The sequence below is a fragment of the Xiphophorus hellerii genome, chromosome 9, assembly GCF_003331165.1.
Source record: "Xiphophorus hellerii strain 12219 chromosome 9, Xiphophorus_hellerii-4.1, whole genome shotgun sequence".
Taxonomy (NCBI): domain Eukaryota; kingdom Metazoa; phylum Chordata; class Actinopteri; order Cyprinodontiformes; family Poeciliidae; genus Xiphophorus; species Xiphophorus hellerii.
The window spans coordinates 4,122,031-4,139,066 of NC_045680.1; the positions used below are offsets into that span (position 1 = coordinate 4,122,031).

At 39.6% G+C, this 17,036-nt stretch overlaps 1 protein-coding gene across 1 annotated transcript; it reads right to left on the reverse strand.

The window, feature by feature from the left end:
• Positions 1 to 1,040: 1,040 nt before the first annotated feature.
• On the reverse strand, positions 1,041 to 14,307 carry ivns1abpa (influenza virus NS1A binding protein a). Its single transcript, XM_032571525.1, has 15 exons — positions 14,118 to 14,307; positions 9,756 to 10,034; positions 9,415 to 9,548; positions 9,126 to 9,295; positions 8,961 to 9,036; positions 8,694 to 8,867; positions 8,373 to 8,498; positions 5,478 to 5,588; positions 4,933 to 5,074; positions 4,623 to 4,847; positions 3,817 to 3,938; positions 3,450 to 3,576; positions 3,210 to 3,341; positions 2,686 to 2,859; positions 1,041 to 2,255 (listed from the first exon to the last, which is right to left on the reverse strand). Exons 3-15 carry the CDS (start codon positions 9,523 to 9,525, stop codon positions 1,993 to 1,995), a joined length of 1,953 nt encoding a protein of 650 aa, XP_032427416.1. The 5' UTR covers positions 9,526 to 9,548; positions 9,756 to 10,034; positions 14,118 to 14,307; the 3' UTR covers positions 1,041 to 1,992.
• Between the last annotated feature and the right edge of the window lie 2,729 nt (positions 14,308 to 17,036).

The following is a 17,036-nucleotide window of genomic DNA, read 5'->3' on the forward strand; positions in this document are numbered from 1 at the left end:
CTCATCAGGATTATGATTAAGCAATTGCAATTGTTTTACTCACAACATGTCCACTAGAACAGTTTCTAGTACAAGAGCATCAATGTGCACTCAGGTTTTGTTTCGAGTGCTTCGAATTTGAAAGACAGTCTAATAAATCAAATGTTTCACAAAACCTATACAAAAACCTTCTTGATATTCTAATTGAATTAAAGTATTTTAAATAAACATGTTTTAATGGTCAGACAGTAACGATTTCAGGATTCAGTCCCTACTTTCTCCTGCACATGGCACGTTTGCAGCAGTCAGGTGGCTCAGCAGATCACTGACACTGACTTGTGAATGAGCACAGAGGAGGGATTTAACCAGTTCTGACAGGCAGCCTTAGATGTCTGGGGTCATAAAAAAGCAGCCTACTCATCCGGCCCGGTTTCACAACCCACAGTCACTCTGGTTGTGCCTTCCTGCTTTCTTTTTTTCCTTTGGATAGTTGAGTCTCATCTCCTTGGTAAGACACTTAGTGGGACTGAAAATAACCTGGCTTGCTGCAGTAGTCCATGAGGAAAATATAAATAGCTAAAGGTTAAAGGCAGAGGCCATGACACAGTAATTGGAGGACTGTAAGACGATGCAGTAAGAGCTAAAACTGGAGTCACAAAATCAGCTGTTGATCATTTATTAAAGATTCAAAGTTCAGTCGCCAAAGAATAAAAAATTGTTTTAAACCACATTGTACGAGAGTATTACTCCAAGGTCTGAGCTTTGTTGATAGTGTAAATGATTGAATAAAAGTGTTCCGTGAATACAGCCTTGAGGAACCCCACATATTTCTGTTCAGAATTCAAATTACAGAATGAAATAAGTTCTAGTCTGCAAAATAGTCAGAACCCATTTCACAAACTACTAGACAATCCTTTGCATTCTTCCAATCAATATGTTTGATTGGATCAACTCTGTTGAGATCTCAGGAGGATTTTTACCAGAGATGCAACTATAAGCTTTTGTTTAAAAAAAAAGTATCAGTTATTTACCAACAAAAACAAAGAGGACTGAAGACAAAATTTAGATTTATATGATTTATTAATTAAGAAATGTTACAAATGTGAAATTTCTTGCACCAACATTCCTTCCAGAAAAATCTGCCAATGCCTGACACTTTAAAACACAAAAGGATTCTCAGTAAATTGCAGTTCTACGTACATCAACTAGTTAAAAATCACATTAAAATAAAAAATTGTTAGCAGAAGCATGGTTGTGCGTTTCTGGCGTGTGCACAAAAAAGGTCAACTAAATCTGGCACTGGTTAGATTCACGTAAGCTCTCTGCTACTACATCTATGTTACTGGTAAATCAGCAGTGTATAAAAATATAAAAAAGGCCATCATTTTAAGAGTCAAAAAACAATCCGGTTTATTTAAAATGACAGAAAGCTTTGACGGGTGTTTAGCAACTCACACAGAGTAAGGCTTCAAACCACTGACCTTTAAATATTTTGGGAAAAAAAAAAAAAACACAACAGAAATTTTCTTAAATAAACTTTACACATTTTCTGAACTCAAATTATTACCATTTCAAACTGCCACCTTTCTAGGTGGTCTAATAGTAAAAACTCATCTAAAAACCCTCCATGCGACTAGCTTCTAAAACTTAAATGAAATGAAAAGCACTAAGTGTAGTAAATGTTGGCATATGACAAAAAAAAAAAATCAGAGGAAGAAACAAAATATATACAAGACAAAACCAAAATCTATGCAATATGCAAGAACAAAAAAAAAGGCGTCAACGTTGCTTTGGGCAGCAATATTCCCTCCCCCCTCCCCGACCTGCTAAGATTAAGCCAGTCTTCACTGAAGACTCCTCACCTCAACATCCCCACCCACGTATACCCGTTCAGACACGAAAACATCACGAAACACGATTACGTCACTAAGCCTGTTAGTTTGGAAATGAGTGAAGCACTGTGAAACTCCAGAACCCTGTTTCCCCCGTTTTCCCTCCCCATCTCCTCTCCCTTCACTCAGAGAGGGGAGATGGGGTTTTGGTGCAGTCGTTCCACTCATCCGTTTCGGGGTTGTACACCTCCACCGTACTGAGGAACTCGTTTCCGTCAAAGCCGCCCACGACGTAGATGGTTTCGCCCAGCATGGCCACGCCGGCGTTGCTGCGGGAGGAGATCATGCTGCCAAGCATCCGCCAGTCGTTGCGGGCAGGATCGTACACCTCGACGCAGCGGAGCGCGTGGGAGCCGTCGAAGCCGCCCACGACAAACAGCTTGCCTGCGTAGAGGCAAACATCAGCAAATAAACAATCAAGAGTTCTGTGGTTTAGTAAGTTTCTTCAAAACGAACAGGTAAAGGAATAGAAATCTGAAGGAAAATAAAATGAGGAACGTTTCTAAGTATGTCATTGGGACTCTATAGTTGGACTAGGCCATTCTAATCTGTGAATTTGCTTGGATCTAAACCATTTGAAATGACTAAGTCCAGGGTCATCGTCCTGGTTCTTGAGCCTTTAAATCAATTCTGACCAAATGTTCTGCCACAACCATTTTTTCCCCCCCGCTACACCAAGATCCTCAGAGGAAAGAGGCTGAACACAAATGCACTCCACACCTCCATACATCTTTTAACTTCCAATTCACTTCATTTTACCGTGTTGTCTATGAAATAAAATCCCATTAAAACTCTAGTTTGTGGTCGGGCTCACCTGCGTGTACGGCCACAGCGGCTCCCCTGCGGGCCACGTTCATGGGGGCCACCAGAGTCCAGGTGTTGTTGTCAGGGTTGTAGCGTTCTACGGTGTTCAGGCAGTTCCACGACTCTGCTCCTCCGATCACGTACATGAAGCCATCCAACTCGCACACTGCGGCCTGGTGTCTCCCTGGAAACAAAATTGCTGCTGTTATCGATGCAGAGCCTACTTTTTTCAGCTGCCGGAATCATCCTATGAAATTCAACACCATGCAGCTTCAGTACAGCTTTTTCTTTCTTTTTTAATCTTTACATCTCCAAATATGCCTACACTGATTACATTTATCTCAGCATGATATATTCAAGGCACGCAAATTGCATTAGTTATAGTAGAATGCTACATTTCAAGTATCATATATGCAAATTTTGCATGCTAATACTGTATTTGCCCTAGTGGGTGGGCTTTCAGCACCCATTATGCTAACATTTGGTGCACTGTATTTGACAGATGCACGGCTGTGGAACTGAATAGATACATACTGATGTTAAGGGAGGCACAGTTAGACCAGGTTTTCGCCACAGGGTCAAAAACGTCACAGTTCTTCAGGCCCTTCTGCCCGCAGGGGTCCGACCCTCCGACAACATAAAGCTTGTTGTTCAAGGAGCAGACACCTTTGGAGAGGACACAGCGGAGAGTCAGACCAGCTAGTAAATTGAGTTTAAAATGTTAATTAGGTTGTTCTTATGAAAAGATAATGATCCCCGGCGCAGCGGGCTGACCTGCATTGCAGCGGTTTGTCCTCAGCTCTGGCACTTGAACCCACTCATCAGTGTGTGGATCGTACATCTCCCCACTGCTCAGCTCATCAGAATGTCCATTGGAACCCCCGATCACATACAGCTGACCCTGAGGGAGGCGGTCAGGACACAAAATAGGAAATTAACACATTCTGAACTGCAGGGACCAATAAAATGCAGCAGAATAAGGAGCCCAGTTATTTGAACAAGGAGTTGATAAACACTTTGCTGTTTACCTAAGACAAGTGGAACGAGTCCTAACAGGTGCAAGTGCACTTGGTCAATATTCAAAATGCCACTTTATTATAGACTAAACATGTCTGAGATAAGAGCGAGCGGTTAGACCAACCATCAGCACAGCCATCTGGAACCGAGCCCTGGGAGTCCGCATGGGCGCCATGAAGGTCCAGCAGTCCTCGCTGGGGTTGTAGCACTCCACAGTCCTCAGACACTCTTCTCTGTTGTAGCCCCCTGCAGGACCACAAAGGACCACCACACTCAATATCTGGGGAAGCATTTCGTCTCTCACACACACACCTGATACACCACAAAAACCACCAAAGCTTGCCAAGTATATTTGGTCTATTTTCTAGTGTGAATATCTTAGTACACCTGAAATAAGACAAAAACCAACTTATAAGTAACTTTTCAGCAGGAAATAGGAGGTTGTCAATAATTCCATAATATAATGAAAAAGTGGAAAAAATGTCTGGTTTTTATAATTGATAGTAAGGAATTACTAACTGAAAAGTTGCTTGTAAGTTAGTTTTGTCTTATTCCAAGTATAATAAGATATTTGTACTACAGACTAGACTCAAAATACTTGGGAAAATTTTGTGTTTTTACACTTATCTATGATGGATGTAAAAAAAAAAAAAAAAAAAAAAAAAAAGCTAGCTAGCTAGCAGGAGTATTAGCGGCTAGGTGCAACCTCCTTGAGTCACACAGTGCAATAAAGATGTCTGTGCATGACTCAAACTGACATGTGACTAACATATTTCAGGTTAACCTATTTTCTTCAGTGAGTTTAAGGCATTTTAAGAGCTTAATTTTAGATATTTGAATTTAAGACTTAAGATATTTTTGCAATCCAGACACTCTAAGAGGTGTGAATACTTTTAGGAGGCAATCTAATTGGATAAATTTAAAGCTTACCTGCTGCGATGAGTCTCCCGTTCAGGGCTGCGGTACCCAGGCCCGAGCGAGCATAATGCATGGGAGAGAGCGGGTGCTCTTCCAGTTCCTCTGGCTGGGCCTCAAAACTGAGACTCTTTATCAGGCAGGGCGTTGCCGTCGGAGACGTCTGGGGACTGTTGCGACCGTGCAGGAAAATCACACTCAGCACTCCGTCCAGCACAGCCAGACAAAGATAGTTGCTGTCTAGGAAGACGGAAAGAAAGAAAAAAATTAATTTAAATTCCACTTCAGGCAACAAACTAATGCACATCAATCAATAAACACTTACTTGTGGTCTTCTCTGAGGCGATGTACTTCCAGTCTCTCCTGGTGGTTGGTTTTTGGACATTGGCTGCTTGGTTGGAGGGCGAGAGGCTCCCTGAAGAGCTGCAGCTCAGCTGTCTCTGGGCACTCTCACGCACTGGTTTCTTCTGCAAGAGCACAACGCAGCTACAGAAGCCGAGCTTGCACCACAGACCTGCCAGTGGCCAAAACCGAATGCTAACAGCATCCCAAACCAACGCTTTGATCTGGCTGGCCAATCTACGGTCATTTTAACAAGCCAAGCACCAACATGTTGCCAAATTTTTAAATCAAGTCTCTAAGTTTACTGGCAAAAACAAAAAAAAAAAGCAATAGATGCTCTCAACTGACAGCAGCACATATTAAGCCGGGGGTTTTTTGGCGTTAAACACACCAGATCTACACCAAGAACGGGAGAAGACGTAGAACAACTAAGGTCAAACACAAGTTGCTAAACTAAGCGCTGCACTGCCGAGTTATGCATCAGAGGCTTCCTAATTACAGTGAAGCCATCGCCAAGCAGTTGAATACCTGAACAAACTGAAGGTGGTCGTCCTCGCCACCAAACACCTCACTGTGCCCATCAATCACCAGCCCTCCATCCACCAGCTTATGGTCAGGTGAGTAGTAGAGGGTTTGCACCTGCAAGACAAACAGGAACAATACACCCATGTGGCTGTCTTCATGGCAACAGACTCAAAACCCCAACAACAAGGAGGGGAAGAGGAAAGAGGGAAGTCGGCAGAGCTGCGAACAGGAAGGGAGGGGAGGGACGAACATCTGGATCTTCAGTTGAATGGAAAACCTCCTTTAAAAAGACACACAGGCTTCTGCTGATGCACAGGCCGGGTTAACTGTGTGAGATCAAGAGCGGGAGCTGCTGAAGGGCTGTCAGTGGGTGGAGCTAGTTAATGTTGACTGCACTGCAAGAGGGAACTTGAGGAGAACTGAAAAGACTGCATCTGGAAAAATCTTCAAATAGACGGCGAGCATGTGTGTCCGTCTTGGCATCGCGGCTGCTTCTAAAGCGGTCGTTGAGCTGAAGAAGTTGGTCATTGTGTGGGCAGCCAAATCCAGAGAACAGCATCACATTTAGGCCCTGCAGCTCCAGCCAACAAAACAAGCTACAAAAAAAAAAAATAAGACTACAGCAAGCAACGGTGCTGCAGTCACACAAAGATAAAAAATTTTTAAAAAACAATCTCAGAACAGAAAAAAATAAGAAAGTTTGCATTTGACAGTTTGTCTCATCAAGAGAGACATGTAAAATTACAAGTTTTCAGTCAAGAGGGAATTTTGAGTGGTAAAGGAATTGCACCGATTGCCTGTCCATTGACCAGAATCAATGAATTTCAGCTTGACTGGTAAGTTGAAATTTTATTCAGTCAGTGAATGCACTGCCATAGCTAATGGGTTAAATCAAACTGCTAAAAAGTTTCCATTCCAGTCAACTGCTTGTGAGTAAATATGTTTTATATCTACAAGTTTTTGGAATTGAAGCCAAATCAAGCAGATGTTTTACAGGATTTGTAGGAAACAGAGGTCTTATACAAAAATGTCCAATTTTCCACTAGTAACAAATTGAGTCTCTATGCTAGATCCAATTTAAATACAATTAAATTAATTATGCATCAGCCAGACAAGTTTGTCTAAAGCGGAGATAAGCCAATCTTGTTTGCCAATTTCCGATCATGTAAAGTGCTGACCTGCAGATACCAATTTCAGTGAATCCTAATATCACAGAAAGAACTATAATAAAATAAAAATGAACCAATGATTTCTCAAAAGTTGCCCAAAGATAGTGAGCTCTTTGAAAACCTTTAAATAAAAGTAAAATTTTCTAGATTAGGGGAGAAAAGCACCTGAAGATAAAACTAAAAAGCAAATTTCCTTTAGAGATTACAATTCACTGTTTATCATCTTATTTTATAAGATTCTTTCAAAAACAGCTGTTCATGTCTTAATTTATGAGATGATGAATCTTTGCTGATATGCCATCCTCCATTTCAATTGTTCGTTTACTGCAACTATTAATCCTTAAGAAGTCATTCTCTCATGACTGATTATTAAATATTTACATAGGTGAGGCAATGTCACACACTGTGTGTGTGAGAGAGGGCAGTCCATATTACACAGGTCTGCAGTTAAACAAGATTTTAAAATCACATTAAAATTGATCAAAACTGGTATAAATAGCCTAACTAACAGCCTGAATGTATAGCTGAGCTTTCACTCAGTAACAACTACACACCTAAAGAGTGTTTGTGGATACATAACATCAAAGCGCTGTAGGGTCACAGTGTTTGAAAAACGGTTGTTCAAGCACAAAAATGATCCCCATCACTCACTCATATCTCAAAGCATCTCTAACTTCAAGGGCTTGTAGAAAATATACACGATTAGGTGCAAAAAAGAAAAGAAAAATCTAAAAAAAAAATTTTAAAAGCACAATAATTTGCTTTAAAAGGAGAACCTCCAGCATAGTTTTGAAAATGTAGGAGCATTTTTAAATGTCAATCTAGAAAAATGCTCAATTTAAGCAAAAAAAAAAAAATAAATAAATAAATAATCTTTTTCTGTTGTTCAAAATGGAATCTGCAAGTCAGAGATTTACAAAAATAGGAACCAGCCAAAGAAGCTGATGGTGATCCATTTCAATATATTTACAACGGGTACAATGTAGAGTAAATGGTTAATGTAGTGATTGCTTAATGCTTGTGAGTAACATGATCTGGTAAATTGAGGAATGGGATGTAATCTGTATGCATGGAGGGGACAGATGGGTGCACAGTATTGCTTGGCTGCAAAGAGGGGATGCTGAGAGGCAGCAGTGGTGCTCCTCTCCTCCCCGTTTTCTTTGACTCATTTACCCTGGTGGCTCAGTCGTGGCTCCTCAGTCTGGTCTCCTGCTGATGATAATAAACCTACAGGGGAAAATCAATGGGGAGGAGTGCCTGTTAGTGCTGGAGCAACAACCTAGAACCTGTTCAGATAGTCAAAAAAAACAAAAAAACAGAACAAAACCAGCAGTGAAAAAGCAGAACCAAGGACCAGACCTTTGGGAACCTTTTGAGTTTGTGTTTCAGATGAGACGAGCCCTGCAATATTAACATCGGGTTGTGTGTAAACCAACCACATACTCACAAAAAAAAAACAAACCCAAAGGAGAAGCAAGAGCAAGCAGCAGCTCTTATTGGCTCACCTCTAATTTGACGTATGGATCAGGAATACAGTTTCATACTCCAAAAACCTCAAATCAGAGGAAAACAAAAGAACAGTCCTGACAAAGGAGCATGACATCGGCATGCCAGTTCTACTTCAATCTCCTTAATGACTTCTTGAAGTCAACAGGAGGAGGAAGGAAGAGGGCAAAGTAAGACCAAAAGAACTGGTCAGAGAGTTGAGGCAGCGTAGTCTGATACTGACCTCTTCCATCAGTCGCTCCAGTTGGTCTCCATTCTCCCACAGGCTACGCTGCACCCAGTTTAGCACCTTCGAGTAGAGTTTGCCGTTGCTGGGCAGGGTCAGGTTGTCTTCAAGTATCACTTCTAACTGTAAAATATGAAAAACAAAATTTAATGCAAAGGTAACACCAGGCTAACAGGTTGCATCTCAGTCACTCAGCCTTTAAATTCATCAGTGGAGAAAAACACAAATATGAAAAAAATCTATTTTCTTCTAGCATTTGACAACTAATATTCTAAAACACTCAATGTTTTTATGTGTTTAGTTAGTTCAAACCATTACCTTTAATCTGGGAAGTTTGAGGAAGTCCTCCTGTTCAGATATGTCCAGCAGATGGTCCTGAATGTAAGCATCCACCTTGGCCAAAAGTCTGCCGTCGCTCATGGAATTGGCAAAGTTTCGGAAAGAGATGGCGTTCTGGGAATCCACTTTAGACAGCAGGTAGTCACCACAGATCTAAGGAACAACAGGTTTTAAGATTGTAAAAATAATAATAATCAATGTGTAAGATACTTCAAATAATTGGTTGTGTTTTAAGAAAATGCATACCTGTTTGACTCGCTCCATCTTGAACCGTTTGGCTGCAGAGTACACATCCTTAACCAGCTCTCTCTCCGCCTTTAGTCTGCAGCAACATATAAAGGATGTGATTTACTTCATAAAGCAAAGAGCTGTGTGCATCAGGCAAACCAAGGAGAAAAAACAGCTACTAACTGGGCAGTGTAGGCGTAGTTAAGCAAAACCTCCACAGCTTCAGGGTTCAAGTCCTCAAAAGTGATATGAGAGACTCCATGAGTCTCGATATCGCTGTTAAAGATCTCAAACAAGTACGGACTGCAGCACGCCAGGACAGCGCGGTGAGCCATCAGCTCATGACCACACACCTGGAAAAATTAACCAGAAGGTGTCAGAGTACGCTCAAGTGAAATGAAAAATAAACAAAACAACAACAACAATTTGTTTGATGCTCTGCTTTTAAAGGTAAAATAAAGACATTTTGTACCTGCAATCTAACGTCGCAGAACTGACCACTCTTCCTCAGAGCGTTCATTTTGGCCACGGTGGAATCAAGGAAAGTCTCGTCATCAAAGATCAAATAGCCGTTTGGAGTCATCTTGGTGAATTTTGATTATATTCCTGAGAAAAAAATGATGCAAGAAATTTATCATATAAAACAGCCGCTAGAAGGCATGTTTTCTGCACAAGGTGCAACATGCTTCCAAGCTGTCCATCTCCATTCAACAATGAATAACTTCAACTACTGCATTACAAAGGAGGATTAGAATATGGTGCTTGTAAGGCGCATCGTGTATTATCTATTCTACGCATAAGTCATAGGCTTACCTAATAGACAATAATCCAAATCCAGGGAAACGCCACAGCTGAGCATAGAACAGAAACAGGCGAAGCAGACCAAGATCTCAGCAGAACCAAGTCTTCTTCACCCGAGGAGAGGGATGGGAAGTCGTCAGAAGAGATGCCAGCCGACTACGAGCTGCGTAACAGGGAGAAGGGGAGCAGTCGCACGGACAAACTATCAGGCTTGAAGCGACTGTAATCAAGTCCTTGAGATCCCGTTGGCTATAGAGTTGTACTTATTCTCTGTTGGTCATACATTATAACCTAAAAGGGAGAAATAACAAAAAAAAAAGAAGGAAAGTTTAGTCATTTTTTTCCGATAAAGTTGCCTGTTCTTTGCACCAGAGCAATAAAAGCATGAGTCCCGTCCATGCAGTTAAAGAAGCAACCCGAGATGGTAGTTAAAATGCGTCTCATCCCTGTCAAGATTCACTCCAAGTTCTCCTTCCAAAAACATATTTCCCAAGCACACAACAGAGACGTTAACACCTCCATGTGGACACAAAAAGATGCACCAAGATCAGATTCTTCCCAATCATGAAAATGGATCAAAACTAGGAATTCCCAATCTTTGCTGTCAAGCACATCGGCCAACACCATGTGCTGTGGTGCATTTTTGTAATTTTATATATATATATAAAAAAATTTAAAAATTGCTTTGATTCATAGATGAGGATTCTTCACTTTCCATTAGATTCAAACAATGGAAAGTTTTAAGTTATCTGCAGCACATATTTTAATAACGTTTACCAAATTCAGCTAGGAAACTTGATTTAAAAAAAAAAAAATCCTGTACAGCTGTCTATTTGTTTCACACTCCTACCTTAAATCTCTACATCAGCGGTCAACATCCCACCTGTCCAGGAAGAATGTCTTATTTCAATTCATGTCAAGAACTTTGTTGTCACTCTGAATTGAGACCTCTCAAATAGTGACAAGTCTGAGGAGCTGGCTCCTCCTCCAATGGGAGTCCCTTCAGTCACCCTGGCCAATAAGGAAAATGCTGGGGTCTGTGTGTGATATTCCACACCCACTGAGAAGTTGGCGATAAGCTGGATTTGTTCAGAAATGCAGAAGAAGTTCACAACACCTAAAGCAAAACACTAAAAGCAGTCAGAAAGAGTTCATCTTCACTTTAGGAATTCAAATCTAACTTTCTGCTCTGAAGAGTTGCATCTAAAAGAAGTCCGAGGTTTCCCCCCCCAATCAGAGCCTAATCTCAGTTGTACCAACAAGACCTTAATTCTAGAAATTAACACCATTCTAATCCGATGAGTCACCATGTCTACCACATGCATATTGCATTTTATTGGACAAAATCTGCCAAACGTTTTTCTGTCATCCAATATTGAGAAAAAAAAAAAAGGACAAGAAAAACCTGAACAACCACATTGTCGGCCATTAAATCCACACGAACCGTGAGGTTTTCCTGAAACTCTTTAATTATACTACAGGAATATAATTCATACCAATTTTAAAAAAAATTTTGCTGATGTAATATAATTATCGCTACAACTGATGTCATGGATAGTAATAGTTGATTTAAAGTTTTTTTATATATATAAAATCCTCCATTGTGTTTTAACAGATTTTTTCATGCACTCACACATGAAATATTTAATAGTTTTCTGCTTTTCCAAAAACACTAAGAATTATTTCTTACCCTTTAAGACTTCCTCTATGGCTCTTTGCTGACTGAGTAACACAATGTACTTCCAAAAGGAGAAGCCGCATGCTCTCTATAAGCTGCTTAATAACCACCATCACACTGACCCTCTGATGTCTTGAACATAAAAACCCCAAAGGAATACCATAAAAACATTTACAAAAAATAAATTGTCTTTATGGCATATATTCACTGAAGAGAAAAAACAACAACAAGGAAGCGCAACAGGCAGGCTAGTCTTGAATAATTTATGTCTGTTCGGAGAAATCCCTGTATATAATTAACATCTGTGCAAGAAAAGGTGCAAAGGAAATAAATGAATAATCCAAGGCAGTTTTTCAGTGACCTACTAAACTCATGACCATGTCGCTCTGCGTAGGTCTAATTTTATGAAGGCATAAGAACAAATTCCAACTTAAAACAAATGGGCAAAATGTAATAAGTAACTACTTAAGTAGCTTGATAGAAACTCCAAAACAAACAGACCAATCTCTCAGTTACACAAAGAAATATTTGATCAGTAACAAAAAGACTTCTTAAGTCTCCTGTAAAGGTCAATAAATTAATGATTTAACAATTTAAGAGTAAATCAGAGCTTTTCCCACCCAAAGGTGTTAAGTTATTTAATTTGTTCAGTTATATTGTTCACTTTATACTTTAAACGGTGCAAAAACGGGGAAAAAAATAAAATAAACTTTGTGCGCTTTTATCCAACTTGCAGAAAGAAATTGGAAGAGCCAAAAATCTGAATCAGCAGATTACAAACTCTAATCAGAAATCAGCTACAAAACATCTGATTGGTGCGTCTTTAGTCATCTCAGGAAAAGGCAGAAGCCATGGAGAATGCTACATATAGGTTTTTATATTCTAGCACACTGCATGCATTCATTCGGTCCGATTGTGCATGGATGGACCATTGACCTACTTCCATGCTGTTACGCAACATCTGGCAGAAGATTCCTGGTGGAGGCTCAAGTGTTCAACTCCTCCACATTGCTAGGTCCACCATAATAACTCATACAGTCTTGTTTTCATTTCACTGACAGAAGCCCTGGCAGCCATGCCACACCCCCAACGCTCTAGATGGTTCTTTTAACACATCGTTTCCACTTCAGTCACAGTATTAGCCATTTTACTCTGAAAGCTTTGCTAATTGAAAGATAATGCCTAAGTAAGTAATGTGATTGTTGATTGCAACCAACAAGTGCACACAAGATTCATAAGTAGAACTACAGTGATGAGAGGAAAAATCCATTGAGGGGAGAAAAAAAGAACAGAACAAGCAGATGGAAAAAGAAGAAGAAGAAAAAAACAGCAAAAGAGTGCTATAAAGAGTGAGGCTCTGTTGACCGGTTTGTTACAGAGGGGAGCTCTGATTGTATTTTCCCTCTCTCCAATTATTCCATCTGATTAAACAAGCACAAAAGTGCAGGTCTGACGCTGAACAATCAATGCTTGTTAGACACTCCCCCTGGTGGCGAAGTGGAGTATTGGGGAATATTTCCCCCACATTCACGGAGTGGAAATTTACCAGTTGAATTTTAACATAAACTCTCTATATGTAACAACGACTGTAAACAGGACAGGCACTTTACACGTTTTAAAAATAAAATGATGGTACCAAACTGGAATTTTATAAGATTTATGTAATAATAAAAATATGAAACTAGACATGTGACGGAAACACCCCGCCCCCCACCCTATACAAAAAAAATCCCCAAAACAACTTTCAACACAGCGCTTATTGTAATCATTTGATTTATTTATTTAATCTACTGTGAATCAGTTTAGGAGATTATTAAGTTCATAGACATGGTTTTATCATCCATCAATTCGGAATAACCACGTGGTTTTAATTTTAAAACCATAAATACCAGAATACCACTGCATTAGGCCACGATTTACAAATATAAAATTTAAGAACTGATGAAAAGAACGTGTGTGCACAATTTCCATGACTAAGAAGCACAAAAAACAAGAAACAAAAAAAAAAAAAACACGACACAATATGGCACTAAAAGCACCATCCCCCCCCCTGAGGGCACGGTGTCTCATGTTCTTCTGTTAGAGGCAACGTACAGACACACAGCCTGTAACAGCAGGGCCCTGATGGATGGCTGCGAGCCAGAAGTCATTTACTCTGCTCGCCATCGGAATCTGGGTCAGGAACGGGGAGACCCCGTAAGTATCCGATTAGGCTGACTCGACTTCGGCACACATTCCAAACGTAGACGATTCTAATAATTTTACTAACGAGCCAACTGAAGAAAGGGGCAGCTAGCAACCAAAAGGGATGAGGTCCTGAAGCAAAGCAGATGTTAGCTTTCCAACTGCACAACCTGCTGCTTACTTGCAGCTCAGGATGGAGAGCCGTGTGATGGCCACGGCGGCATGAGTCATTAAATTAAACTATCAGCAGCGGATCGTAGCGGATTGTTCGTGTGTTCAGTCGTTAAAGCGGAAAGAGGCGGTTTGAGCGACATTTCCGCGCCTCTTTAACATTCGCGCTATTTAGTTTCCTTTGTTACATCTCAACCAGAGAGCATAAACGAACAATCACCGCCAACTCAATAGCTAATCTGTAAGAAGACAAAAGGTTTAACGGTTCTCAACGAACCAACCCCTAACGACCAATAACGTTGGTTCACAAATGAGACAGAGGAAAAGGAGAAAAACCTTACCTGAGGCTTTTGACAACAAGCGATATTAGGCATATTTAATGCGAATTCAGAGTTTGTTGGTTCGGTTTAAGGAGGAGACGCAACGCGACTTCACTCAAGGCTTGTAGCGTGATTAACAGATGTCTATTTAGTCACTGCGGAACAAGCACGTCCACTCAGTCCAGGATGGAATGGCTGGCGAAGAGAAGGCGCGCTCCCGAAAAATGACCTACGATGCTTGCGACGTCATTAGTGGGCGGAGCTTTTTAACGCCCAAGCGTTCGTTGTATGGAAGGCTATTAAGACATTTAATTAATTCGCGTGCGCATTAGAAATCTATCACCACTTAAAATTGGTAGCCGAAGAAAATATATCAAACCATCTTTTATGTAATATTTTTATCTACTTTTGCTTATTCAAGATCTGGTCCAGGAAGGAAATCAAAACAGCCCCTTTACCAGTGACACTGGGAGTATTTTCAAGAAATTAAAGAAATTTATTAAACACAATAGACAAATGTGTTTTTCAAGAAAAAAATTGACAAAATTGTTGATTTATCCTTATTTGTAAGATTAAGTAAGATAATCAGTAATTCTGTTTTGCATTTCTCTATTTTACATTTTATGATCAGACCTGGTCCAAAAAAGAAATAATAATGTTACTTTTCATAGTCAAAAAGTACATTTTAAATATTTTGAAGGGCTGCTTCCCAACCTAAAATCAGTGTAGCAATTCAGATAGGTGTTCAGGTATCTCAGGTGACATTGTTCCTAAAACAAATGTTATTTTGCTTTCTATTCACTAGAATTTTTAGGCCCTTCAAGATGTAGATTGTTTCTGTTGAGGCTCTTCATATTAAGTATAACATGATATATAGTAAAATTCTGCATTTTATTAAGCATATGGATATCTATTAGTGATTGTGCTATTCGGAAGCTGAAAGCTGTTTACAGATAAATGGGGGAAAGTGGCCTAATGGTTCAGAGCAAGATCAATAGCGCTAGATAATTAATTAATTTTGACTTAAATTAAATGCACTATGGGTATCAAATTTAAAGCGTTTCCACATGTCATTAAATAGTAATCTTGCTTGCCGTAAAAACGGGGAAGCTCTGTAAGAACGACCATGTAAGTGGTTCGACCGACGTGGACCATTTTCTAAAGGGCTCTAAGGAGAAATAAGTTTTATGTCCAGAATTTTTTTAACGAAGAAATACATTCTACATAATACATAAGAAAGAATCAACAGAGCCTAAATTATATAAAATGATCCCTAATCCCTAATTACATAGTAATCACAAAACACCACAAGAGCAGAACAATCACTGCTGAAAATTCCCAACTACAAAATGACCAAGAATTTAAAAATAAGCAGTTTGCAATATGAAATTAACATAAATAATAATAAAAAAAAAACAAATAAAGTGAAAATGACTTCTTGTCACATTTTGCATTAATAACTATTCCAATCAGATGTGGTACTATTTAGACCCTACTGCAAAATCCAGAGTAGACAGGCTAAATGCCTGGTAAATGAAAGGATCACTTTTGTTTCACTCTTACTGTTATACTCCTCATTTGCCTTAATGTGCGAGCTCTGACTCATGGCATCTAACTGAACAATCACCCTTGCATGGGTCATCTCATGTCCATTAAGAGGGAACATCCGGGCCAAATCTTCCCTGCAGAAGCACACACGTCACTGAACTCATTCACATGCCTTGACTGAAAAGAGCTTAGTCCTACCAAAGCTCGTCATTAATTAGATTAGATAGCAAGGCCTCCTGTTATAACAAAGGTGTCAGTCAGAGCTTCACAGACTAATTGTGATGCTTCACACCTTTATGTATACCCATGGAAGAGCAGAATCTGAAAGAAGTAAGTGATAGTCTTTACTAAAGCAGTTTATATGCAAATTTAATTTTATAAGCTTTAGTGTGTAGATTATTCTAACACATGTCTCCATTCATGAAACAATGACAAAAAATGATTGGTTGCCAAGGAGGACATACATGAAATTTCACTTTTTATGAATGAAGACCAGGGCCTTCTACACACAAACATCTCAAAGGACCAATCACTACAAATGTTACAATACATTTGTTGTATTTGTTGTTTATTTAAACTAATCTCGTACATGCCCACTTCCAGATAGCTCTGAGTAGCTTTCCTGAGATTATAAAACACACTGTGCTGTAAGGACAACCACAACTCCAAACCATTCTCAGGACACCATTTGGTGCTCAATGAAAGGTTTGTCTTTACAAATGGTCTTTGGGGTCTTTTACTATCAGCATTCCCCTGATGGTCTGCAGAGATGAATAAGATCCCCTGGCAGGCGGTCAGGCTATTTTCTCAACACTGTGGCCAGATACTCAGACACAATCCTTGCAATTACCGCTTATAGAGTACAGCCAACACACTCTGCTCTCTTCTTTGGTTCTGTACTGATTTGGCTTAGAAATAGAAATAGTAAAAGGGGTAGTGACTTTTCCATATGTCATAGGAAAAAAGCTGAGTTGTTTTTTTTAGTCATTGTAAAATGTAAAAGCCCATTAGGAATTTTGCACAATAATTACAGAGATGTATAAAGTTAATGATTAAATCTGACAAAAAAAACAAACAAACAAAATAGATAGACTAAAGTTTGTAATTGTAAAGTGACATATTGGGGAAAAAGTTCAAGAGGCACGAGTTGTTTCGCAAGGCATTGCATTTCATGCATCAACACATAAATCGAAAAGAAGGACACATGTTTGGTCATGCTTCTCTGTGAATGATCAGTTCTTCACAAAAAATTCCCATTTTCTGCATCCAGACTGTATTTTAGAGGCATGCTTGACCTCCTCTAGGAACCAACACAAATATAGGTACAGAAATAGTCAACAAAAATCTACACCCATTTACATCTACAGCTTTCTGAAATCAATAAAATATATG

What these genes read in the sequence shown, in the direction of transcription:
- ivns1abpa (XM_032571525.1), bottom strand. Translation starts at nt 9,525, where the DNA reads ATGACTCCAAACGGCTATTTGATCTTTGATGACGAGACTTTCCTTGAT. An exon ending in AGATGGAGCGAGTCAAACAG is followed by an intron (nt 8,868 to 8,960) that starts GTATGCATTTTC and finishes GTTGTTCCTTAG; the next exon opens with ATCTGTGGTGACTACCTGCT. An exon ending in TCCAGATGGCTGTGCTGATG is followed by an intron (nt 3,577 to 3,816) that starts GTTGGTCTAACC and finishes CGCCTCCCTCAG; the next exon opens with GGTCAGCTGTATGTGATCGG.